At 48.9% G+C, this 27,226-nt stretch overlaps 1 protein-coding gene across 1 annotated transcript in view; it reads left to right on the top strand.

Annotated features, from left to right (window-relative positions):
• The first annotated feature begins 233 nt into the window (after nucleotides 1-233).
• EFR3B (EFR3 homolog B) overlaps nucleotides 234-27,226 on the top strand; it is a 46,465-nt gene continuing 19,472 nt past the window's right edge. Inside the window, exons 1-9 of the mRNA XM_047069401.1 lie at nucleotides 234-343; nucleotides 7,624-7,774; nucleotides 21,658-21,779; nucleotides 22,592-22,741; nucleotides 23,997-24,131; nucleotides 24,614-24,692; nucleotides 25,415-25,550; nucleotides 25,826-25,987; nucleotides 26,747-26,858. Coding sequence (XP_046925357.1) covers nucleotides 237-343; nucleotides 7,624-7,774; nucleotides 21,658-21,779; nucleotides 22,592-22,741; nucleotides 23,997-24,131; nucleotides 24,614-24,692; nucleotides 25,415-25,550; nucleotides 25,826-25,987; nucleotides 26,747-26,858 — 1,154 coding nt within the window. The 5' untranslated portion in view covers nucleotides 234-236. The remainder of the gene's footprint in view (nucleotides 344-7,623; nucleotides 7,775-21,657; nucleotides 21,780-22,591; nucleotides 22,742-23,996; nucleotides 24,132-24,613; nucleotides 24,693-25,414; nucleotides 25,551-25,825; nucleotides 25,988-26,746; nucleotides 26,859-27,226) is intronic.

The raw sequence follows: 27,226 nt of genomic DNA, 5'->3' as shown, positions 1-27,226 counted from the left end.
TAGCTGGCATATTGTGGGCTAAGTTGTGTGTTCCTGGAAGGCAGGAACCATGCCTTGGTCATCCCTGTATCCCTGAAACCCACACGAGGGGGTTGTCACATATATAATGGCGCTCTGCTAAATGATGATTAAGTTGGCATATTATTTACTTTTAGACTTGAACCCTTCTAGCCATGGAACGGCCACAGTGACACATGAGGGCCTGTCTTTTGCAGGATGGCTTGGTGAAGACCAACATGGAGAAGCTGACCTTCTACGCCCTTTCAGCTCCAGAAAAACTGGATCGAATTGGCGCCTACCTCTCCGAGAGGCTCATCCGCGATGTGGGTCGTCATCGATATGGGTAAGAAGTGTGAGAAAGTGAGGCGGATACTTTCAGAAGTGGTATTACGTTTTTAAGGCAAAACACAGGGTCCTTTTATGAACATGATGGTAGACTGGGTTATTGAACAGACTGAGAAAAAGGGGCCTGGGACTGAGGGATGGGCTGCATGGGTTCTTCCAATGGCAGGGTAAAATCTGATGCGGTTGCCAAGATGTGGGAAGAAGGAGATGTAGACTTCCTGGGAGCACCTCTTTTAGCATCCATGTACCCCTTGGGTCTCCATCTAGAAGCCCTCACGCGCAGTCTGGGACCTTGAAAAGTTAGTCTAGTCCAGAAAGTGCCATTATTCTCATTCAACCGATCAACCTACTGTCTTAAAAACCATCTATGGATGAGCCCTGTTGTATGGAAACCAATTTGACAATAAATTTCATATTAAAAAAAATAAATAAGCATTTGTAAAGAAAGAAAGAAAGAAAGAAAGAAAGAAAGACCATTTACATTCTAGTGAAAAGGCAAGGTTAGGGGTAATTTGTCCATTAAAAATACACTTAAATGAAACATTTATCAATCTTCTGAGAGGGAAGACTTGCTATGTTTAAAAGAGAGAAGAGGGGCGCCTGGGTGGCTCAGTCGGTTGAGCGTCCGACTTCAGCCCGGGTCACCATCTCGTGGTCTGTGAGTTCGAGCCCCGCGTCAGGCTCTGGGCTGATGGCTCAGAGCCTGGAGCCTGCTTCCGATTCTGTGTCTCCCTCTCTCTCTGCCCCTCCCCCGTTCATGCTCTGTCTCTCTCTGTCTCAAGAATAAATAAACGTTAAAAAAAATTAAAAAAAAAAAAAGAGAGAAGAAATCTTAAATGCAAATGATCAATGGATTTAACTGTTTAAAAATTTAAATATTTTGATGTCAGCAAAGGAACCATCGAAATTTAAAAGACAAACAACAAAAAGATGTGTTTTGAAAGAGGTGGGGAAGCTGAGAGGCTCAAAAATGTGAAGCAAGGGCCCCCAAAAACCAACCCACAGAAGAGGAAATAGGAATAATAATATTCAATAAATTTATAATCAAAGATGTGCCTTGAAATACTAAGATACCATTTTCACTTATAAACTGACAAAAAAGTATTTCCAGTATTAACCAAGGAATGGCGACATGAGATGCACTTTCATACTTTTCTAGAATGAGTGTGAATTGATTGAAACTCTTTAGAAGGTAGTTTTGAAATATAGGTCAAGTCTTCAAGAACATTTATGCCCTTTGATCCAGTAAATTCCTTTTCTATTCGTCTATCCCAAGAAATCAATCTTAAGTTATAAACTAGCTTTACACAGAGAGAGACTCATTATGGTGTTTTTTACAAAAAAGAAATAGTGGAAATTAATGTCCAATAAGAGGAAAATAGTTTAGTAAATGATGATGTTTATCATTTGGTGAAATATTATCTATCCAACAAAAATGATGTTTATAAACATGTTTTCCATATAGTAATGAAAATGCCATAAGTACATGAAAAATAGAATACATAATTATGTATACAGTGCTTTATAATCAATTTAAAAAATAAACACCAACAAATCTCAATGCCTAGAAAATATAGTAAAAACAAATATGCCATAAAAGTGAAGAGTGCTCATTTTTTGAGCAGTGTGGCTGGGTGTGTGTGTGTGTGTGTGTGCACGCACACTTTGTTTTGTTTTCTATCTACCCTTTTTGTGTGTTTTCTAAATGTTCTCTGTTGAACATGTGTTACTTTCCAATGAAAAAAGTGAACAGTAGGACCTGCCCTTCCCACACCACAGTTTAGAGCAAAGCTGAATGTAAGAGAACCGAAAGATATCCCTGGTGATGGGGCGAGGGATGGGGTAGATCCACCGGGCACCTGGGTGGCTCAGTTGGTTAAGCATCCAACTTTGGCTCAGATCATGATCTCGAGATTCATGAGTTCGAGCCCCACACCGGGCTCTGTGCTGACAACTCAGAGCCTGGAGCCTACTTCGGATTCTGTGTCTCCCTCTCTCTCTGCCCCTCCCCCACTTGCTCTCTCTCTCTCTCTCTCTCTCTCTCTCTCCCTCTCTCAGGCATAAATAAACATAAAAAAAAAAAAGGATAGGGTAGATCCAGAGCAGTTGTTCCTAAGTTCCATTGCTTCTATTCTCCACAAAGTCCATCCTGTACTTTCCTCTGCTTCTACCTTTCTTCTGTTGCAGACTCCAGATTACGGACGGCAGCATTAGAAATTGTCTCCCTGCCCCGTCTTTCCTGTTCTGGTCCTTCCAGTCGAGAACTGCTAGCTCTGATCTCCAAAACACAGACCTGAAGCTATCCTTTCCTGGCTCCTTTAGAATAAAATCCAAGCTCCTCAGCTTGACCTCTGGAGGCTTCTAAACCTGCCCTTAACTCGCCACTCCGCCGGCCATGCTCACCACACCTGCCCTACCTGCTCTAGACCCACTCCACGTGGACTGGCTGACACTCCTCCCTGGGTCTCTGGGCCTCACACCTCTGGGTGCAGCACTGTCTCCCCTCGACCCCCGTCATGGGCCCCCACCGCTGCCCATCAGCCCTACCACCCGCCAAGGCCCCTTCTTCCTGGTGAAGCCGGAGCAAGAATTGGAATAAAAAGGTTTACATTGTGCTTATAGGGTGTAGACGTCCCACCTCTGCAGGACCCACCAACAAATCTGAAAGCAAGCTATCCCGAGGATAAAAGCAAGACCAAAAACAGTACATCCCTATCATCATTTTATAAAATAAAAGTAGGCTACATGCTCAATAAAAAGGGCACAAATACACTGTACATGCTGATTATATAAATCGCCTTGACATATTATAAAGCATATTCAGGCAAGTAAAAATGACTTTATCCTAGACTGAATCTAAAACTAATATGCTAGCAATAACATTAAGCATTTAATACTAATTTTATCTGCCCTCTCTGCAGTGATGGTTCTCTTGGTAAAAATGTGCTGTAGCTCGCACAGCCACTTAGAATCATTCCACTGCCCTCAGAACTACAATTCAAAATTGGTATCGTTCTGTTAAAAATAGGCATTGCAGCGTCTAAGTAAAGCCTTGAACGCCTCGTTGGAAGCTTTAATCATAAACATTTGGAGAAGAATCTGTTAGATCTGATCTCCTATTCTCTCTCCTTGCCCGCCCCGTCTTTCCCTACCCAGTGCCACACTCATCATAATTCTCTTCCTTGTCATTAGTATCTTCCTGATGGCAGCTTTGGAAGGACAAAATATTCACATGCAGACAGTCTGAGGGGTTGTGTCTCCCTGTCATCATGCACGTGTCTGTGTTTGCTGTTTGATTTTACGGACGTGGACCTTGGGTGTTCGACCCAAGTCACAGAACCATCTTCTACCCCACGGCCTCCCCGCTTTATCACCCAGCTCCAGTTGTGTGTGAACTCTGCCTTAATATGTGTTTAGCATCAGGGGTGATAACGAAATGTGGGCAGAGAGGGAATAAGGTGTGAATTCTAAGGTGCTGCTCACTGACGTGAACGATGATGGGCAGAGATGTCTGCCTTTCCTCTCAGACCACACCTGGTTCCCAGGCTCTGTGTACCTACTCCTTCTTGGTTGAGCACAAGGTGTTCATGCAGAACGAGCTGCCCCTTCTGGAATTCAATAGGAGATACTTCTTGCCTCATTCCCTGTATATTTTCCTCAGGTGTTGTAACTCACCTCCTGCCATGGGCCTTGCCCCGGAGTTCCTGTTATTATAACCCCCAAGTGTCCTCTCTTGGTGTTGGTTGCTGTCCATGAACCCAATTCTAGCCCAGACTCATTGGGCTCTGCTTTACTTACCTGCCTTACTCACCTGACTGCTCTGAAGCCCTCCCAGTACATCCAGAACCCTTGCTGCTGTTGTCTGTACCTCGGGCTCCTGCAGCGGGCTAGTCTTCACCAGCACCTTTCTGCCTTGACCCACTCCTAGTACTCAGACCGGTTCAGTTTCCTGGACCTATTACTTCCCTGGATTCCTTCCAGGACACTGAGTCCAGATCACCCAGGCTGACTGGCCCTGGTCCTGTTGAGCAGACATCACCCTGAGAAGCCCACACTTCATTCTCTTGGAGACTATAGACCCAGCTACAGGAGATTCCTAGGGAGGTTAAGGTAAGGTAGGACCAATGCAGAGAGCCTTGGACTAGGAGGTTCCAAGGTCCCTTTGCCTTCTAATCTTCTAAGATGCTTTGAAAAGCTCAAGTTCATCGTTATAATCCTTCCATCCTTAGTATGGGGGCCCAAGATGGGGAACAAAGAATAGTATATTCAAAGAACTAGGCCTTAAACTTCTTGACTTTTCAGTTTCTCTTCTACCATAATTTCCAGTTTCCATCAAAATCTCCACTCCTGGTTAGTAGCCAATTTTTTTTTTAATTTATATTTTTTAATCCATTCATTCATTCATTCATTTTGCTAGCAAAGGATGGCTTTTCCTTTTTAGGATTTTCTGGGAATTTTTTTTTACAGGAAAAGGAAAAGCAGCAATCTAAACTCAGGAATTTGGGAAGTCTTCTAGTTTCTTCTCTTGCCAAACCCCACTCCACCCCTTCCTTTCCCTCATTTGAACTCTGTGAGCTAATGGTGAAGCCTTTCCTACATAGGATGCTGGGATGATTCATAGGAGAATAGGGTTCTACACTGCTTGCCCCCGTTTTCCCACCTGCCATGTTTGGTTGCTCAAATATGGCCAGGTTTGTCTGCAAGGAAAGCCTGTTTCTGTTGGAAGGGCCCCAGCCAGGCTGCTTCGCTGACCAGGACAGCCAACCTGAAACATGCCAGGACTTCTGCAAGGCATGGCAGCTTTCCTGGACTGTGACTACGATGGCCTCTAACGAGCCAGGAATGGCCAGCACCGCCCCCCACCCCCGCGCCCAGCAGGACATGGTGGTTCTGATTCACCCGAAGGAGCTCAAAGACCCAATGCCGGCTCTGTCTTTGAAAGACATCCTGTAAATAAGAGCATGGCCTGATCCATTTGTAAACATGCCCAGAGATAACTATGTAATAGCATTTAATGATATTAAGTAATAATTTAATAAGAGTGGACTCAATTCACCTAACATTTTAAAAAAGTGGACAGGATAATGTCAGAGAGGCTGTTTTTCTTATGATTGCTCAACATAGAAGTTAGCTCAGAGGTACCTAAGAAATGGTATCTGATGTCTTAAAAAAAATTAGGAGACACCATGACTGCTGTTACTTTATATATTTGGATTTGCAAAGCTGGCTCGCGCACCGTGAGGCAGTTTGGACACACAATGTCCGAAACTGAACGACTGCCAGGAGAAGCATTGTGCGCCTTGTGTCCTGTCCTCCTGGCACCTCCAGAATTCACCTTGTCATCATGCTTCCTGTGCTTTCTTTTTATTTAACCAAACTTTGTTTTAAAAAGAAGACAAATAGGGGAAAGGAAGGAAAAATAAAATAAAAACAGAGAGCGAGGCAAACCATAAGAGACTCTTTTTTAAATATTTTTTTAATGTTTTTTATTTATTTTTGAGAGAGACAGAGACAGAGTATGAGCAGGCAAGGGGCAGAGAGAGAGGCAGACACAGAATCCGAAGCAGGCTCCTGGCTCTGAGCTGTCAGCACAGAGCCCGACGCAGGGCTCCAACCCACAAACCTCAAGATCGTGACCTGAGCCAAAGACAGATGCCCAACAAACTGAGCCACCCAGGCACCCCTTAATGGGAACATTTTAATCATGTGGCCTGACCTAGCAGCAGAAGGGGCTGGGAGGTGGTCTTGATGAACAGCCATGAGCTCAGTTAAAATTCTAAATTACTAGGGAAAAAGAGGGGAAAGAGATTCCGGGGGAAACTCACAGCATTCTGCCTCAGATACCTAACTCCCTAAAGAAAACTACAAAGATTTGAACTGGAATAATTTTGGACAGATTTGCAGCAGCTTCCTCAATAGAATTTAAATGATAACCTATTCCAGTAAATGTCTACTCTATTTTCTTTAGTATGCAAGGGCCTTGCAAGTGGGGCATGCACCCCTTCATGCTGCGTCTTACCTGACCATAGGCTCCTGTCGCCACTGTGGAACAAATGTTGGGTTTGGGCTCAGACGTGCCCTCCTAATTCTCAGCAGGAATTTGATTCGTGGCACTTTTCTGGGGATTCAAGGGAGGGGTTGAAGAAGACAACCACCAGGATAATCAGGGGTTGTCCTGCGAAGGCTAGTTTGGAGAGGATTGGGTATTTTGAGCATAGAGAAGAGCAAGAAACAGGAGATTGCTGCATTCAGGTGGTTGAAGGGCTTAGCCCTCTTTTATAACTGCTCCCAAAAGTAGAATTATAAATACAGGATAAAGGTGTTAAGGTTTAGCTTGAAAGATAAAGAAGTTTTAATTTAGCTGTCAAAAAACAGGATGGACTGACTTACTAGTAAGCCCATTCACCGTTGGATGGTGAGTATTTCTGGTTTCAGAAGATGTTCACTCAGGTTTTAGACTTTAGAAGAATTAAGTAGTTAGGGCCTTAAAGTTGGCATAGAACATCGTCTTCATTAGGTACAGTATGCATTACCTAAATATGGTAATACCATGAACCATATTGTGTGACAACCCTAGGACTTCTGAGGTCTTTAAACACAATACGTGCAGATTTTATATTCCTTAACCTTTGCAGTTGACTGGTCCTCAGGCCCATCTCAGATTCTTCATAAACATTCTTCCGAAAGTTCTTCTCTTCCTCCCACTAGAGCTATCTCTCTCCTTCTTTGGAACCCTTGTGAGATGTCCTGCATGATTTTCTTGTAGCATTTCTTTTTAGAGGAGGTATCTGTGTGTTTATCTTGTCCATCCAACTCCAGGCCCCGTAAGTTGAAGGACTTCCTCCTTACATCCCTGCACTGACTAAGACAGAGCTTTTCTCCCGCGGGTGCTCAACAAACACTTCCTGACCTTGGATCAAATGATTCTCTGATCTCATTGGGGTTGGGTTCAGAATTTGCTCTTCTGAGCATCAATCCTTTCTGGTTGTATCTACTCACGAACTGGTACACCTCACCTGTCCTCGTGTTCTTCATCTGTGGAGGGAGGGGCTGGGGGGCCGGTGTCTGGGCTCCCTTCTGGCTCCGGTTCCTTCTGACTCTTGTGCTGGGCTGGAGTGGGCACCGGTTGGAATGGCTGTGCAGATGCTGGCCACCTACGGAAGAGCCTCATTCCCCAGATGCTGCCCAGGTGGCCACTACGCTGCCATCTAGATTGTCCCAGTCACGTGGTGAGGGTGGAATGGGTGTGAGGCCAAGTGACGGTGTTGCTTTCCCCAGGTACGTGTGCATCGCCATGGAGGCACTGGACCAGCTGCTCATGGCCTGCCACTGCCAGAGCATCAACCTCTTCGTGGAGAGTTTCCTTAAGATGGTGGCCAAGCTGCTGGAGTCGGAGAAGCCCAACCTGCAGATCCTCGGCACCAACTCGGTAAGGAGCTGCCCAGGCGCTCTGGAGTGGGGAGTGGGGAGCATGGCGGTGGGGCACGGAGGACGTCTGGGTCAGCATTGTTGTCATCCAGTCCCGTTTGGTTTCCGATCCTAAGTACAACTCACCTCTTATCTTAGTGTCTGTCCCTCTGAATAAAGGGACTTGTCTGAATAAAGGAGTATTTGGGGGTTTTCTTTTATTTAAACAAATATATGAGAAATAAAGTAAATTTTAAAAATAAAATTCACCATAGTAAAGCATATGATTCAATGGTTTTTAATACGTTCACAAGGTTTTGCAACTATCGCCATCTACTATATTTATCTTTAGATCTGTGATCTTGAAGCTTTTTTTCTAGCAATAGATTTTTTCCCTTAAATAATTTTAAGTGGAGCCCCAGTAGATATAAAAATAGATGGAAAAGGAGTCATTCCTTTGAGGGCAGGGCGTGCCCTATGCTTGGCCCCTGACTCCATAGGGCATACTTTGAAAGCTGTCCAGCTTGTACTTCTTTCAAAGAAGCATAGCACAGAGGCATCGGTAAGTGGAAAGATCATGCAGAAACAGGAAACAGGGCTTCTGGCTTAGTTCTGCCCTTACCTGGCTGGGTAACTTTGACTGGGCTGTCTTTTATGGACCTGTCTTTTCATCCATACCATGAGCTGATTGAACTTGGTCCAAACACAGTGATGCTGGTCTCCGTACAAGAGGCTGCTATCTTGATAGTTACGGCTTGGGGAGAGAAGGGCTATTAGATGTGTCAAGAACTCCCTGCTTCATATTTATCTATATATACCTGAATATCCTGGTGGCTTTCTTCAATGTCTTGCCCTCTGCCTTATTCCTCCCCCTTCAGGGCATACTTTCAGCTCCAGGTCTATAGGCAGCTTGGTGTTAAAAGCCCTGATAGGCACCTATTTTACAGACATCACAAAAGAAAAGCTAAAGGTTCGCTCTTAGCATTCCCAGCCTGACATTTCTGAATTTTTATTGCACGGATCACAACTGCTCTCCTGTTCTACCTAAGTTGATTTACCCAGAAGAAGATAGTCTTTAAATTTTAATTTTAAGGAGCAAAAGTGGCAACTATTCCCTTCTCTTTCCTCTCCCTGTGAGCCAGCTGCCTTTGACAAATTTCATATACGGTAGCTGAGGGTGAAGTCTTTTGTCAAGTTGCCCTGGCAACAGCTTCAGATACTGTTTCGTTTGCCCTGTTAAGATAACTCTAGTCTAGGAGAGAACATCTGAATGGAAAATAAACCAGTCATCAGGCATCCAGAGGGCCTCTCCCCGTGGGGGACCACAGAAACAGGTGGCTGCCAGGGCTACCTTTCCCCATAGCAAGCCCTGGCCCGGGGTAGGCGATTGGCTAGTTCCTGCCTTGTAAATTCCTAGATTCCCATCACAGCCCATCAGTGCATCAGCAACAGATGAGAGTCGGCTAATGATTCCTGTACTGCAGACAATGAAGGTTATATAAGGACAAGCAATTATGAGTAAGTTAAGTCGAATAACTAGTAGATCCAGAGTCCAACTTTGGAGGCAGCTTTTGCTAGTGCTGTCCCTCATCCACGTGCTCTTGCCAGCTCTCAAACCCCGGGGACGTCCACAAGCCTCCCTAAGAATCATGTTCTAATGCTCCTCATTGTCTTAGAACCGCCAGCATGCTAATACTCGATGTAGTCTTAGAGAGTCTAGAGTAGGAGTTTCAACTGGTTTTCATGGGGGTTCGAGGCCTCGTGGGGGCAAAGGAGGACCTGGAAGGAGGACTAGAAAGATCCTATGTGGAGGTTTGCAACCTTTCATTTGGATGAAGGGTTTGGCTGCTAGGAAGTTAACAGAAAGACAAGGAAGGAGGGAAAGAGAATATAAGAGGAAAAGAAAAGGAAAAAAAAACCCCACTGAGCTCATTTAAAACCTTCGTTTTGCTGGATTTCTCTGCTTGGAAAAAGAAGCCCCAAAAGTCAGATAGCTTGTCTGCTTGCACAGCTGAAGCGCTGGCTTTAGACGGTGATTTATTTAGCCCCGTGCCGTGTTCTGTCCCTAGAGTGCACTCCTGTCCCTAGAGCTCTGCTGTGCCACCAGCCTCCCTGTGGCCAGGCCAACTCCGTGACAGGTGGCCCACTGCCTTGTGGCTGAGAAGTTGAGAGAAACCTTCCCCCTGAGCCAGCTCTGCCTCCCTGTACCTTTTCCCTCAGAACTGGCTTTACTGCCTGAATCCACTCAATAAACCTCCGCCTTCTGCAGAGCGTCTCTTCAGAAACCCTAGACACTTCAAGGTCCCAAACCTGGCCAATGACAGAGTCTCCTGCAGAGCTTTGGAAACCTACAGATTCCCAGGTTTCCACCAGACTCGCTGACCAGCATCTCTGGAGGGGGCACGTGGTCACCTGGGAATCTGCATGTTTTCACCTCCCATGTGATGCTAGCAGTGGATTTGGGGACCACTGACACACTGTAGTCTTCAACCTGTACAGGGTTTCTCTCTCCCTCCCCACCTCCATTCCTTTCTTCATCCCTAATAGATGTTTATCTAGCTTGTAAGAATGACCTTGGGTTGACACTTGTCACAAAATCCAAATTTGCTAATACCACTCCTGCACATTGCATGCAGTAAAGTGTAATTTTTAAAAATCTACCCTCAATGAGAATAGCTGAGTTTTGGAAGCTGATAAGTGACCAGGAAAGTCTGGAGAAGACAGGGAGCTAGGGCCAGCTAAGCTCGCTTTATTTGTTTGGGGATTTGCATTTGTGCCTCTGCCTCATTGCCCGTGGGGTCTAAATGTGTGTCTCAGGGACAGCACAGTGACCATGTGTCCTGACCTTTAAGATTACTCACGAATGATGGGCGCCTGGGTGCCTCAGTCGGTTAAGGGTCTGACTCTTGGTTTTGGCTCAGGTCATAATCTCATGGTTCTTGAGTTTAAGCCCCAAACCCTGCCCTGACAATGTGGAGCCTGTTTCAGATCCTCTGTCTTCCCCCGCCCCCCACCTCTCTCTGCTCCTCCCCCAAAACAAAATAAACATTTTTTTAAAAAAAGATCACTCACTAATGATAAACTGAAAATGTTAAGTCTGAAGATGCCAAGTTCCCCTACATAACCAATCTACTCTATTAGCCTAATGTATACAAATAGTAAACTCTTATGAAGATTCATGGATTACAGTTTGCACTTTTATCCCTGCCTCACAACATATAGAAAAATTAACTCAAAACAGACCAAAGACCTAAACGTAAGAGCTGAAACTATAGAACTCTTAAAAGAAACTAGAGGATTATGTGTTCATGATCTTGGATTTGGCAATGGATTCTTAGGTGCAACATGAAAAGTAGAAACAACAAAAGAAAAAATAGACAAATGGACTTCATCAAATTAAAACCTTTTGTGCATTCAAGGACACTACCAAGGAAGTGAAAAGACAACCACAGAATTGGAGAAAATATCTACAACTCATGTATCTGATAAGGGTCCAGCAACCAGAATGTATGAAAAATACTTACAACTCAACAACAAAAAGACAACCCAATTAAAAAATGGTTAAAGGACTCGAATAGGCATTTCTCCAAAGATATACAAATGAAGAAGCACATTAAAAGATGGTCAACATCACTAATCATTAGAGAAATACAAGTCAAAACCACAAGGAGATTCCACCCCACACTCACTAGGATGGCTATTAAAAAAAAAAACAACCTATAAATGACAAGTGTTGGCAAGAATGCATAGAAATTGAAACCCTCACATGTTGCTAGTGGAAACGTGAAATGGCGTTGGCCCTGTGGGAAACAGTTTAGTGGTTCTCCAGAAAGTTAAACATATAGAATTACCATATGACTGAGCAATTCTTCCTAGGTATATACCCCCAAGAGCTGAAAACAGATACTCAAACAAATACTTGCTCACAAATGTTCACAGAAGCACGATTCACGATAGCCAAAAGATGGAAACAACCCAAAAGATCACATAGTGTGTAATTTCTATGAGCTGTCCAGTCTAGGTAAGTGCATAGATACAGAAACCAGAATAGTGGTTGCCCAGGGCTGGGGAAGAGGGGCAGGAGAATGATTGCTTAGTGGGTACAGGGTTTCCTTTGGGGATGACGAGATGCTTTAGCTGCACAATATGAATGTATTCAATGCCACTGAATTGTGCACTGTAAGAGGTTCACTTTATGTTTTGTAAATTTTACCTGAATTCTTTTTCTTTAAAAAAATTTTTTCTTAATGTTTATTTATTTTTGAGACAGAGAGAGAGACAGAGTGTGAGCAGGGGAGGGGCAGAGAGAGAGGGAGACACAGAATCTGAAGCAGGCTCCGGGCTCCAGGCTCTGAGCTGTCACAGAGCCCGACACGGGGCTCAGACCCACAAACCATGAGATCATGACCTGAGCTGAAGTTGGTCGCTTACCTGACTGAGCCACCCAGGCGCCCTGAGTGTCTGACTCTTGATTTCAGCTCAGGTCACAACCTGACAGTTCATGAGACTGAACTGCACGTCAGGCTCTGTGCTGACAGTATGGAACCTGCTTGGGATTCTCTCTCTCTCTCTCTCTCTCCCTCTCTCTCTCTTGCCCCATCCCAGCTCATGCGAGTGTGTACCCACACGCGCTGTCTCCAAAAAATAAACATAAAACAAAATTTTTAAAGTACATTTTTGTCTTTGCCATGAGAAATCTGGGGAAACCAGGCAAGCAACCCATTCCCCACCCATCTCTCAGCTGATGTTTTATCTCAGGTAGCATTTCTCCCTGTTGACCACTCTTCCTTCAGCCCCCCTTGACATCCTGGTCCCATCACCCCAGCTCTTCCCACCTGGTTCATCCTTCTTAGTTTCTGTGGTTGGCTGAGTAACGGTCCCCCAAGGATGTCCATGCTCTAGACCTGTGAACGTTACCTGAAATGGCAAAAGGGACTTTGCAGATAGAAATCAGGTTGAGGATCTTGAGATCGGGAGAGTCTCCGGGATTATCCAGGTGGATCTGAGGTAATCACAGGGATGCTTATGGGAAGCAGGAGGGTCAGAGTCAGACAGAAGGTGCAATTTTGATGGAAGCAGAGGGACAGAGGGAAAGATTTGAAATGCTACTCCACTGGCTTTGAAAATGGAGGAAGGCGGCCATGAGCCAAAGGATGTAGGTGGCTTCTGGAAGCTAAAAAAGGCAAGGAAACGCTCTCGTGGAGCCTCCAGAAAGCACACAGCCTGGCAGACCTGTTTTAGGCTTCTGATCCCCGGAGCCATAGATAATAAATTTGTATTGTTTTAGACCACTAAATTGTGGTAATTTATTACAGCAGCAATCGGAAATGAATATACTTTCCGGCAATGATTCTCTTCCTCCACACGCCCCTGAAATGTTTGTGGTCTCCACGGTTGCTGCCCCATCTTCTCAACCCGTGTGCTCCCCCTGGACCATTCATCAACTGTTGCGGTTTTGACTGTCATCTCTAGACTAGAAACGCTCCCGTATCCAACACCAGTACAGAAACCACTGCTGGAGGTGGGCTCCCCGAAGGCGGATTGAGTCTGAACGGCAAGGCCAGTGTGCAGCTTGGGTCACGGGGGTCGGCACCAGCAAATGCTGGGGATCCCTCTAGAGCAGAGGCAGCTGGTGCTTTCCTGGGTCTGTGTTTACCCGGCCGGCACGTGGGGGCTGCTCAGGGCCGGAGAGATCACCTTCCCGGGCAGCAGGGACCGGGCTTTCCCAAAAGATCTTAAAACCGAGTCAGTTTTGCAAAGAATCTTGCATAATGTGGGTGGACAAGACAGAATGTCCTAGGTCTAGGGAATGACGGAGCCTCCTCTGGCCTCAGCAGGACGTGATCGATCACATCACAGTGGGGCCGTTTCTCTCTGGCTTTACTGAAAAGTGCTCTGGGAAGTTGCTGTCAGCATGAGCAGCTGGCCGTCGGGGCGGGGGGTGTTACAGTCAAACCCGTGTGGTTTACAAGGTCTGCTTCCCGGTGAGGATTTGTCTCGGTGAAGCTAAGAAGCAGTTCCCGTCTCTCCTGGTGGAACAGCCTGCAGGCCTAGACCCCTGAGAGAGGCGGGCTCCTCTCTGTGCCCAGCGTTCCAGACTGCGGTTCTGTTGTTGATGGCAGGAAGCCGCGAGGTTCACAGCCTCTTCTGCCCAAGAGGGAAAGGCTCACTTCTGCTTGGAGACACTCTGTTAGCACAGACGTGAGGCCAACCAGCTCAGCTTCCATTTTCCACATGGGGTGGGAGTGGGGGGGAAGAGCTGTTTTTACAATGTCAATATTTGGAGATTACTTTCCCTTTATTAACTCAGGCCCTTAGTAACTCTCAGTATTTGCATAATTGTGGCTCCCCCCCTTGCCTGTGCGGAGGGTCGTGATCTGCTCGGGCAAGCGCGCCCTTTGTTGTGTATAAAGAGCTGAAACTTTGATCTTGGAAGGGTGGCCCTAGCCGTGCCTGGAGCCTTTGAAGTGTCACGTGCTCAGAATCTTCCGTTTGTTGCTATGGAGACCTTCCTCATCATTACTATATCTTAGAAAAATAAAACCAAAAGCAAACCCAGCTTTATTATTTCACAATCTTATTCATTAGGCAAGCAGCATTCTAACAAAAGCCATTTGTAAGGTATGAATTAGCAATACTGGGAATGAAGCAGACAGGAAGTCCCTGCTGTCTCATGCTTTATAAAAAAGACCCAAGGCCTCACAGGTAAATGGGCCCAGTGGGAATCCAGGGAGTGTTCAGAGCGAGCCAAAAGTGCACTGAGGGGAAAATGAGGCTGCACTGTCAACTGGGGTGGGTTGGTCATACCAAGTTGAAGAGGCAACTGCTCTCCTTAGCCCCATTTTACAGATGGGGCAACTGAGGCACAGGAAGCTTAATTAACTTGCCCCAGATAAGCTTCATAAGTAGAGGAGGTGAGATTCAGAAATGCAGCCTGGGGGTGCTTGGGTGGCTCAGTCGGTTAAATGTCCAACTCTTGATTTTGGCTCAGATCATGATCTCACAGTTCATGAGTTTGAGTCCCGCAACAGGCTCTGCGCTGACAGCATGGAGCCTACTTGGGATTTTCTCTCTCTCTCCCTCTCAAAATAACGAAATAAAAGTTTAAAAATTAAAAAAAAAAAAAAAGAAAAGAAATGCAGACTATCTCCAGACCCCTTCTTATCACCATAACGCTGTGCTGTCTCTCATAAGAGGGACGAAGGCCTTACTCACTCTAAAGCCCTAACGTTCCAAACACACGTCTGCTGGGCCTTGGCATTGCCCAGGTGGACTTCCACAGTGGGTGTGGTGCCTCGACCAGGGACCCCACGAAATACCCCGATTTGACCTTCTGAACCACAGTTACAGAAGGTTCCTGTCAGCCCCTGGAAGACTCAGGAGCAGCTTAGGGTGGGCACTCCCCAAGGGACAGCATAGGCCAACCCTCCCTGACCGGGCAGCCATACTTTCAGACTTGAGAAAGGAAAGCTCCTATCAAGCCATCACACCAAGGGTTCCTAGGGATGTTCAGAAATCTTGGTACCAAAAAGTTACCTATTTTACATTTATAATGCAATAAGCAGGGCACACACCCTCTGCGTGGGAGGTTCAGGATGGGCATTAAGTTCATTCTCATCATCAGACCTCTTAGCGGGGCGAGAGTCCTGGCACACATGGGAATGGAATAGTTGACAGCCTAAGTCTCAAAGCTGTAGCCCCCAGGCCATTCTGGACCCCAGAGACGGAGCCAAGGGGAGCCAAGGCTGGGTCACCTATCCAACCCTTGGCTTCACCCCGACGACTCCAGTTCGAAGGAGATGGTCTTCGAAGGAGACGGTCATCTATCCAGCCTTGCCTGACCTCCATTACCAAGGACATGCTTCTCTACATTTCCCAGCATCCTGCATAAGTGGGCTCCCTCCCAGCCTGACTGGGAGGTCAGCCAGATCTACGGGTCCAGCTTGCCAGTAAAGGGACAAAGGACACAGGGTTCATAAATCCCCTGCCCCAGAATTTCCAGGGGGAGAAGTCGGCTGAGGGATGGCTCTTCAGAATGCAGATACCCGGGCCCTCCTCCCCAGGTAGTCTTGTTTACCAGGCTTGGGGTGGCTCAGAAGTCTGCATTTTCTACAAGCTCCCCAGGTCATGCCAATGCACATCAAAATTGAAAAACCACAGGTGGGGATGCCTGGGTGGCTCAGTGTCCGACATCGGCTCAGGTCATGATCACAGGGTTCTGAGTTCAAGCCCCACCTTACGCTCACTGCTGTCAGCACAGAGCCCGCTTCAGATCTTCTGTCCTCCTCTCTCTGCCCCTCCCCCACTTGCATGCTCTCAAAAATAAATAAACATTAAAAAATAAAATAAATAAAATAAAAGCCACTGGTAGAGGGTGAAGAGCATCAAAGTATCAGAATTCCCAAGTATGGAGCTTGGTGGCCCAGCTCTACCTGTCACAAGCTGGTTGACCTGAAATAATTCCCTTGCTCCCTTAGAGCCTCAGTTTCCCCATCTTCACAATGGGAGCAATATAATCCTGCAAAACTCACTGGTTTGCCAAAAGTTACATTAGATGATGCATGTCTTGATAGACTGAAAAATGCCCACTGAAGGATGTCCACGTGCCCGTCCCTGGGTCCTGTGAACATCACAGGTTTATAAGGAAACAGGGTCTCTGCAGATGTGATTAAGCTAAGGATAGTGAAATGGGGAGATTATCCTAGATTAGCCCAATGGGCTCTAAATGCAGGCACGAGGGTCTTATAAGAGAGAGGCAGAGGGAGATTTGACCCAGAGGAGAAAATAATATGAAGATGAAGGCAGAGATCAGAGTGACGCAGCCCCAGAAAACTAATACGATGCGTAAGCGGCAGGTGCCATAGCAATATTTAATGTGGTTAACTAAAATTGAAATTAAAAAAAGAAAAAGAAAAAAAAAGATAGAGAATAAACTGAGAGTTGACGGAGGGGGTGAGGTGGGGGATGGGCTAGATGGGTGATGGGCATTGAGGAGGGCACTTGTGATGAGCCCTGGGGGTTTTATGCAAATGCAAGTGATGCATCACTGAATTCTACTCTTGAGACCAATATTGCACCGTATCTTAACTAACTAGAATTTAAATACAAGTGTGTGTGTGGGGGGGGGGAAGAAGCATTTAACGTCGTCATGACTTAGATCAGAGGTGTTAGCTGCTTCTTTTGCATACCGTTGCCATCCACACCCCACGGGGAAGATGGCACGCTGGGCCCGGTGTGACTCCACCTGATATGAATGCCTACCTACCAATAGCTTTTACTAGGGCCCGTGCCTTTTGAATATTTGGAGGACCTCCGACAGAACAAGGTATGAGTTAAACCAGAGTTCCTGTTAGGCCAGGCACTCAGGGAGCTTTTCTTAATTATCTCCACTTTATTCACATCCCTAAGAGATGACGCGTGCGTTTGCAAGAGAAGAAAAACAACGTTTGGCCGATTTGTTCCTCGTCTTGCAGTGATGGCTGCTGGATGTCCCATGCCAGCCCCACCCTCTTGCCCCTGGGAGCTGTGCTCTGTCCCACCTTACCGCACTAAATGACCTCAGTCCCCGAATGGTGCTTCAGGGGGCCTGGCCTGGGGGTGGCTACGACTAGGTTTCTTCTCTCCACATCCCTAGACATCACATTCGAGGAGTGTTGCCTGCACGGTGCATGCTGCCCATCTGAGCTCCTCTTCTGTGATTGCCTGGCTGGGCCTGTGTTGGTGACACGAAAAGGACAAGGGTCACACTGCCTAGTCCTGGGGCTGATGGACCAGACCGTACTCAGCCGCTGTCACCATGGTAGCTGCAGCACTGTTTCCCGAGCACTCCTCCGTGCCAGGCACTGTGCTGGTCACTCGGCATACGTCCCCTCATTTAATCCCGGTGTCTGCCCCGTGACATAGGTCCCAGTGTCTCTACTTTACAGATGAGGAACCCGTGGCTCAGAACTTACACAACTTGTCCACAGTCACGCAGATGACAAGAGACGGAGCAAGGAGATGGCCGTCCAACAGCGGCCCCAGCAGCGTGGGGGGGGACCGTTGTCTACTCAAATGGGAGAACTGTTATGTCAAAAGCAAAATTTGAGAAGAAGACTCAAAACTAAGTTTTGGGGAAGAAGAGTGCAGAAGAGTAAACATCCAGGAATGCAGACAACCCCAGAAGGGAAGAGTGAGGGACGTTGAAAGAAACCATTCAGAAGAAACTGTTAGCCCAGTCTAGAAGGCCACCCATGGTTGTAGAAAAGGAATCTCCATGCATGTTTTCTATCCTGTGTTGTCTCAGCAGCTATCATGGAATTTTCTATTTTTTTTAAGTTTATTTATTTATTTTGAGAGAGAGAGAGAGTGTGAGTGTGCGTGGGGAGGTGCAAGGAGAGAGAGAATCCCAAGCAGCCTCCACGCTGCCAACACAGAGCCCGAGGTGGGGCTTGAACCCACGCACCTTAAGATTATGACCTGAGCCGAAATCAAGAATTGAACACTTAACCGACCAAGCCACCCGGGTGCTCCTCAATTTAAAAAAATTGATTGCAATCTCAATTCTCACCTTACAGCCAGTGAGTACTAGTCAAAATATTTAGCAGCCTGTACAGGATGGATAACAGCCCGTTCTCAACAGACTCTGGGTGTGAACAAGTGCTCAGGCCGTGCCCTTGACCCGCAGGCTGTCAGTCCTGCTCCTGGCTTCATGGCGCTTTGAAGAAGAGGAAGGTCAAAGTTGCAAGTGAAGGGGAACTGGCTGTCACGTCCCACAGAGGTCAGGAACGGCTCCAGAGCAGAGTCAGTGTCAGGAAACGGGGCTGGTGTGCTTAGAAGACACCCAGGTGGTCTGTCAGTGACCCTGCCGTATTTCTCAAATGGGGACTGTCCCGTCAGGTTTCCTGGGTGGGACCCTGCTCAAAGGTAAACCGCTGGGGCTCCTCCCAGAGTGACTCAGCACGTCTGGAGCTGGTGGCAGAAATCCGTGTGGTTACCGAGCCCTGTGACTCTGTCGCACAGGAATCTCTCTAACTTCGAGTCATTCTGAAAAGTGAAAGAGGTGATGTGTGTAAGATGCTTCAGGGGGTACGGACATGCCTGAGCTTCTACACGCTCATCACCACTGGCCCCCAAACTCCCAAACCAGTGGACATGAAGTCTGGGTATCCATCCTCCTGACATACATTTGAGTCTCCGCAGTTAGTAAATGTCAGAGACAAAATCTTTGACTATTTCTCCCTCTACAGTATGGTCTCTTTTTTTTCAGTTTTGCTTTAATTATTTTAAATGCGTTTTCTCTTGCATACACTCAGGTTATGTTGTTTGCAGCTGCCTCATCATATGTGAAGTAGATACGGTATGCACTGAAAAATAAAGAATCTTAGTGAATGAAGACCGTGGGAAAACCAGAACATGAGGAAAGTGAAATGTCCCACTTGAAAGCCACACCGCCAGTGAGAGGTCGATCTGCAGTTAGAACTCCCCATGGTTGCGTGTCCCCTTTGAGTAGATGAACATTTAAGAACTGTCTTGAGAAGTTCACATAGACAGGGGTGTCTTGAGTGGCTCAGTCGGTTGAGCGTCCAACTGTGGCTCAGGTCTTGATCTCACAGGTCGTGGGTTCAAGCCCCACGACGGGCTCTGTGCTGACAGCTCAGAGCCTGGAGCCTGGTTCAGATTCTGTGTCTCCTTCTCTCTCTTTCTGCCTCTCCCCTGCTTGTGCTCTCTTTCTCTCTCAAGAATAAGTAAATAAACATTTAAAAGGTGGGGGGCACCTGGGTGGCTCAGTTGGTTGAGCGTCTGACTTCAGCTCAGGTCATGATCTCACAGTTTGTGAGTTCGAGCCCCACATCGGGCTTGCTACTGTCTGTGCAGAGCCCTCTTTGGATCCTCTGTCCCCCTCTGTCTGCCCCTTCCCTGCTCATGCTCTTTCCCAAAAATAAATAAACATTAAAAAAAAAAAGTTCATGTAGCCAAAGGCTGACTTGATTGTTGTTTCTAGACTCCTGAACTCATGTCTAATCGGTGACCACGACACCTCTTGTGCAGAACCACATCGATAATGCAAGCAGTGTCATTTGGATTTATTGCTAATATCAGAATATTCACTTTCAAATAGATGTAAACGTTTTAGATGTTAACTTGGCAAGAAAGATCTCCTTATCTGCCTTGTATGTTGAGATTCTCTCAGTCGGCAGAAAATAAATGCATATATATTAGTGAAAGAATAACTAATGATTTTGTGGAAGTTACTAATTGTCATCCAGGAAAAGGTAACAGATTTTTTGTAGTTAAATAGAGAAATAGACTGGCAATCGATAATGAATATTATGAGTGCACTAACTGGGTAATTTTAGAAATAATAGCATATCCTTTTAGAACCAACAAATGATGGCAAAAATTAAATAACAACACAAGACAGAATAATGGAGAATAGATTTTATTATAAGCGTAACCTTTTGAGTCGTTCGCAGCACTAAATTTATAACATTAAACGAAATAACCTATAAGAATTATACTTAATTTTTAGCAATTTAACTCCACTTAGTCCATGATCCTTGCTTCTCCGTGGGATTCCCTTGAAATTAAGTCCCTATTTAGAATTGGAAATATGCAGCCCGGGTGACGGCAGGAATCTAGCGGCTGATAACCCTGAGCAAGACTTAACAGAACTGAACGGGCAAACTTTAAAAATGTGCTCAAGGGACGCCTGGGTGGCGCAGTCGGTTAAGCGTCCGACTTCAGCCAGGTCACGATCTTGCGGTCCGTGAGTTCGAGCCCCGCGTCAGGCTCTGGGCTGATGGCTCAGAGCCTGGAGCCTGTTTCCGATTCTGTGTGTGTCTCTCTCTCTCTCTGCCCCTCCCCCATTCATGCTCTGTCTCTCTCTGTCCCAAAAAATAAATAAACGTTGAAAAAAAAAAATTAAAAAAAAAATGTGCTCAAATTTTAAGCAATAAAACGGAATGACATTTTTAACATTTGTTTATTTTTTAGAGACAGAGAGAGACAAAGCATGAGCAGGGGAGGGGCAGAGAGAGAGGGAGACAGAATCCGAAGCAGGCTCCAGGCTCCAGGCTCCGAGGCATCAGCACAGAGCCTGACGCGGGGCTCAAACTCACGAACCGCAAGATCATGACCTGAGCCAAAGTTGGACACTTAACCGACTGAGCCACCCAGGCGCCCCAATGGAATGACATTTTTATTTTTATTTATTTATTTATTTTTAATTTTTTTTTCAACGTTTTTTATTTATTTTTGGGACAGAGAGAGACAGAGCATGAACGGGGGAGGGTCAGAGAGAGAGGGAGACACAGAATCGGAAACAGGCTCCAGGCTCCGAGCCATCAGCCCAGAGCCCGACGCGGGGCTCGAACTCACGGACCGCGAGATCGTGACCTGGCTGATGTCGGACGCTTAACCGACTGCGCCACCCAGGCGCCCCATGGAATGACATTTTTAAATCACATTTCAGATTTGTTCTTGATTCCCCAGAATTCGCTCTAAAGGGTTGAGGTATGGTTTGACCGTTGGCTTTGGCTGTTTCGGTGACTCCCTAACTGCTTTCTGGCCTCTGTGTGTTTGGTGCAGCTCTGGATGCAGATAGGGGCAGGAGCTTAAGGGAGACGCCTTCACGTCCTCACGTCTTCCATCCTCTGCTCACCTCAGCCGGGAAGGGCCAAGAAGGGCCATGGGGTCCAGTCTTACAGTGTAGACAGGAAGAGCGAGCAGGATTTGGAACCCATAGAGGTGTGCAGGCCGCGTGTGCTCTGGGAAGTGGACCAGAGCCAATTCCTGGAATGCATGTGTCCCGTGGCTTTACTAGGGCAGGGGGCCAGGGGACAGCAAGTCCCAGAGCCTAGAGCCCGAAGTGCAGAGCACACTGGGTCACCTCTCACCTGTACTTCTCTCTCTCCTCCTGGATAGTTTGTGAAGTTTGCCAACATCGAGGAGGACACCCCATCCTATCACCGGAGCTATGACTTCTTTGTGTCCCGCTTCAGTGAAATGTGCCACTCCAGCCACGATGACATGGAAATCAAGACTAAGTGAGTAGGGGAAGTGAGGGGACCCCTCAGCTAATGACAAAGGCATCGATGGGTCTTACAGAGTTCCCAGCCCGGAGTGCGCGGTCTGATTTCATCAGTATTTACCTCTGCTCTGACGTTTCTGGAGAGGAAGGGAGCACCTGGCAGGGCTCAGTGGGCAAGTGGGCAGAGATGGGCTCCCAAAACAGGCTTTCAAAGGAAAACCTTCTGGGGCACAAAAGAGGAGCAGATGGAAAGTAATGGTCCCGGGAGCCAAATTGGAGAGCCAGCAACAGCACACACATATACACGTGCACATACCTGTGTTCTTTCGTTCAGAAGTACATGCATTTATACACCCAGAAACACACCCACTCACCACTCTCGATCACAGTATATACTCTGTGCCCAGAGTCTGGCAGCTCTGTGCCTCTCCTTCCAAACCCCCTCCTCCCCCGTCAGTTGCTCATATCCCTGCATTCTGCTTCATCAGTTCTTGACATACTTTGAGCCTTTATATCCCGGGCTCAAGCTGGAACAAACCCAGAGGGGTGCTAACGAGGAGGAGATGAAGCCCAAGTGGTACCGGGCAAGGGCAGTCTGGCAATCTCCAGGATAGGCCAGGGGTCGGGGCTTCCTGGGCTCGCGCCCACCAGCACAGGAAGCCAGCCAGCCAGGGGCTGGGTCACATGAAGGGTAGAAGGTGAGCTCCATCCTGCCTTTGGGTGGACGAATGCATCCCACCCCCCATGCCCTCGCCTCTCCTTACCGCAGACACTGGGCTTCTCGGGGCCCGGGAACTACCTGGCTGCATTTTGCCCCTTTCCTTACAGAATCAGAATGTCAGGCATCAAAGGCCTGCAAGGGGTGGTGAGGAAGACGGTGAACGATGAATTGCAGGCCAATATCTGGGACCCGCAGCACATGGACAAAATTGTCCCATCACTGCTTTTCAATCTGCAGCACGTAGAGGAGGCAGAGAGGTAAGCAGGGGAGGCTGGAGCTTGGGCAGTGACACACGCAGCCCTCCCAGGCTGCCTTTCCCATCTCCTTGGGAACCACACGGCTCAGGCTGGTCGTTAAAGCCTAGCTAAAAGGCCAGTGATCTTGGCTTCCGTGGCTTGTTCTGCAGTGAGTCCAAGGCTGGCTCCCTAGGAGCCTTGGGTCTGGCCTTCTGCCAGCTTGCTGCACCCCCTAAAATCTGCATTCATGAAGGAAGGCTAGTACCTGTGCTGGGCTCTCTGGGGGTAAGTGTTTCCTGGTAGGAACACAAAGGACCAAGAGTCGGGTTACCTCTGTGCCTCTGAAAGCAGCAGGCCAAGGAGGTTTTTAAATGCTTTTCATGGCTCTAATTACTGAGGACTTTCCCTTCCTGACCTTCCTTCCTCCCTCACTTCCTAATGCTATTTCGGGCCCTTAAAACATGCTTCACCAGCCAGCAGCCACTGGACACAAGTGGCAGATACTGGGTTTTAATCTGGGAGCCCTCAGACATGGGGTTCATTCTGTCCCCGCCCCTCGCTCTTCCCATCTGTAAAACGGGATGCAGGGAAAGACTCCTGTTGCTGTGCATCCGGGCAGTGCATGAGGCTGTTTGAGGTCCTCTGTCCTTTGAGCCTGTGGCAGGAGACAGGGGGAGGGGGAAAATGTGCCCCCTGGTGGCTGTTCCTGGAATCGCACCTCACTGACAAGCTCCCTCTGTGGTCTCTGGTGGTCTCAGGGCCCAGAGGCCTGGGGCTCCTTCTTCTGTCCAGATCTGGGCCCAGCCCCTGTGACTTCGGTACCACTGAGTCACATCTGAGGTAACCACCATGCCTCTCTTTTTCCTCCCTCCTCTCGCCCACTTTCTTTTGCTTTCTCTTACTCTGTGTGCCTCATCTTTTTCCTTCCCAAGCTTGGGGGCACGGAGACACTCGTGGTCTGTGCCTCACCAGGCCCATGGTGCTCAGGGTATCTGTCCTTCCCACAGGGGCACATCAAGCCTGTCCTCATGGATTTCCAGAACGAGAATCTGACCCCTTCTCTCATGATCTTCCTCCACCCTGGGCTTCTTTACCCTATTTAATCTCCAATGGCCATGAAGTCTCCCTCATGGAGCTACCTCACGTAGCCCACATCAAATCCCTGCCTGTCCTCCTGCCACCGCTTGCCAGGATGCAGTGCAGATACTCAGGCTGCGCCAAACCCGACTCCGGCTTTGCCTTCTGTCCCTTACCCACACACCGCGTGTTTCCGCAGCCGCTCCCCCTCGCCCCTCCAAGCGCCAGAGAAGGAGAAGGAGAACCCAGCAGAGCTGGCCGAGAGGTGCCTTCGGGAACTGCTGGGCCGGGCCGCCTTTGGCAACATCAAAAATGCCATCAAGCCTGTCCTCATGTGAGTGACCCCTGCCCCCAGCCCCAGCCCTCAGAGAACCGGTCGGGGTCCTGGCATCTTGCTGACTCGGAGACAGGGGAAAGAGGTGTTACGGTTGTGGTGCCGTGGCTAAGTCGGTCCCTTGTCTGTGCCTGCGTTCCCTGCGCCGTGACAGCAGAAGCCATTACACGGTGGCCGTGTGCATTGTCGGGGACAAGAGTTGGTAGGAGGCCCCCAAAACTGAAGCTGGGTGCATGGCTTCATTCCTGAGTCCACAGCGGTGGAATTCTGTTCCTCGGCTTGCCTCCAGCTCTTGCTGTGGAACTGCCCGGGGGTCCCCTCATTCCTTCTGCTCACTGCCACCTACAAGCCCTTCCTCACTTACCGGGGAGCCCTGCGAGGGGCTGGGTCTCTCGGGAGGCCGCTCCGCCGGCAAGTTTGTCTGTCCTCCCCAACGTTGCTTTGCATTTCATAGTCGTCCCCCCATGTTTTCTCCTGCACAGCCATCTGGACAACCATTCTCTTTGGGAACCCAAGGTGTTCGCCATCCGTTGCTTTAAAATCATCATGTACTCGATTCAGGTACGGTGGCTCCCTGTCCAGCCTGTCCTCCTGGCCGAGGGCGCCTCTGGGAGCAGGACAGTGCACCAAAGGAGAAAGCCAGCTGTCCTCTGTGACTTCTCCTGAGCCCCTAGGTGTCTACACGTGCTGCTCGGTCTAGCTGAGAGGAAGGGCAGTTTTCGTTTTCTTTCTGATACAGCACAGATCAATACTGTCTAAAATACAATTAGTGAGAATTCTTAGAAAAAGTAAATGAAAAACTCATGCAAAATACAAGCCCACAGACCACACTTGGCTGCCATGCATGGCCTTCTCACATTGCTTACTAAACACTTACTCTCAATTTCTGTACTATCCCCCTGTAATTGGGCTACGCTTCGTGCAGCACCGGACTAAATAAACCCTGTGGCCTACGGTGGCCCTTATCAATATAACCTGGGACCTGGGAACGAGGAAAAGGAAGACAATATTTTAAAACTGACTTTTGACCCACTTGAGGCGGAAGGGCCCAGGACAACCGTGGCAATCCAGGTGGCCACCGGGACTGGGCTCTGCTCCTGTTGGACCAAGGGAGAGGGACTGAGGAGAAGGAACCAGGGTATCTGGGCACCACCTCCAGTGCCCGCCCGCCTCAGGACCTCACTTTTGTCCACCCCGGCCTTTGGGTCCCAGTCGAGGGCTGCCCTGGCGCAGAGGCCGCGTGGGGGTTGCTGTTTGGGGCCAGCACGTCTTCCTCCCCCCAGCCGCAGCACTCCCACCTGGTTATCCAGCAGCTCCTGAGCCACCTGGATGCCAACAGCCGCAGCGCGGCCACGGTGCGGGCGGGCATCGTGGAGGTCCTGTCGGAAGCTGCCGTCATCGCCGCCACCGGCTCTGTCGGTAAGGGGGCCCTGGGTGACAGCGTGTGGGGGCTGGGAAGCCTCCAAGGACAAAGAGCTGCCCCTGGCAGGAGGCTGCCTCCCCTTCCAGAAAAGGGCAAGGGAGCGCAGGGAGGCGTCAGAGCCGGTTTTCTTAGAAAGCAGTCAGCCGGGGCGGGGGGGGGGGGGGGGGGGGCGGTGCAGAGGAAGAGGAAGCCCCTGGCTGGAACGCAGGGCAGGGGAGAACGGCCGAAGGTTCCAGCCCTGGATCTCGGGTCTCCCACCCACTGTGCTCAGGGCCCACGGTGCTGGAGATGTTCAACACTCTACTGAGGCAGCTGCGGCTCAGCATCGACTACGCCCTGACCGGGAGCTACGACGGGGCCATCAGCCTGGGCACCAAGATCATCAAGGAGCACGAAGAGCGCATGTTCCAGGAGGCTGTCATCAAGACCATAGGTGGGCCCCGGGGACGGGGCCTGAGTGGGCGGGGCCCGGCGAGGGGCGGGGCCTGGTGGGCGGGACCGGGCGCCGCTGCTGGGTCCGACCGGAGTTGGGTGGGGCGGGCGGCGGCCTCCACCAGCGGCGCGCTGGGGCGCTGGGAAGAGGGTCACCCGCTCCTCCCGCCAATTCGCTTTATTCGCGGACGTTGGAGAAAATGGAGTCGGTCAGCGGCGCGCACGGCTCACGGCCTGGCCCGGTTCTGGCCTGAGGGAGAGCACAGAGCGATGTCCGTGGGTTGCTGGGCTGGACTTCAGATCAGAGGCTGAGAGCGGCGAGCTCTTCTGCACCCCAGTCCCCGGCCGGCCTCTCTGATGCTTCCCGGTTGGAGCGATGGGAGGGGAGGCGAGAAGGAAGAGAAAAGGCAGGAAGGAGGAAAGGGGAAAGGCCACGGATGTGCACGTGGTTGCCAAGGGGAGAACCGTAGAGTCACCCCTCCGGCTCGTAGGGCCCATCACTTCGGAGCCTTGCTGGCTTAGCACCGTTGGCTCCCCTCTTCTTCCCAGGGACGCTAGCCAACCGCAGCCTGGGCGACAAGTGAAGGAGCTGGAGTTAGGAAGAGCCCCCTGGAGTCATCTAGGTTTCTCCCTCTGCTTGCCTTACTTCTCTTCCTTAGAGACACAGCCGCTGCACTCTGGGCGGTAGTTTCCTCATCTGAGACCCTGGCAGCTGTGGGCCTCACCTGGGCCAACCCCCTCCACCATCTCTTTCCTGCAGGCTCCTTTGCCAGCACGTTGCCCACTTATCAGCGCTCCGAAGTGATACTCTTCATCATGAGCAAGGTCCCACTGCCTTCCCTGCATCATCCCATGGAGACGGGGAAGACCGGGTAAGCCTACCAGCCGTCCTCCCCTTTTCCTCTCTTGCCCATTCCACCCCAGCTGCCCTTCCAGTGTTTTCTGGCTGACCCCTTTCTCCACTTTGACTTTCCTGGTTATGCCCTCACTTCTCTCCTTCTACTCTCAAATCCCTCAGCAGCCCTTAGTGGGATCCTTGGACCCCACAACGGTTCCTCAGGCTGCCCCACCACTAACTGCCTCCCACCTTTGGGGCAAGCCATTAATTCCCTGGTCTGCTTCCTGGCTCTGCAAGTCAACTGTCCTGAGTAACTCAACAAGATAAGCCTCATGGAGAATCTAATCACAAGGGGAACTGGGCAGTGTGGGGTCTCTGCCCACATCACCATCCTGGTGAGTA

Source organism: Lynx rufus, unplaced genomic scaffold (assembly GCF_022079265.1).
Source record: "Lynx rufus isolate CCGP_SWC_20201006 ecotype Redwood Valley unplaced genomic scaffold, mLynRuf1.p SCAF_8, whole genome shotgun sequence".
In the NCBI taxonomy this organism is placed as follows: Eukaryota; Metazoa; Chordata; class Mammalia; order Carnivora; family Felidae; genus Lynx; species Lynx rufus.
Note: the sequence above shows the minus strand (reverse complement) of the source record. Positions and strands in the feature narration are given on the sequence as shown.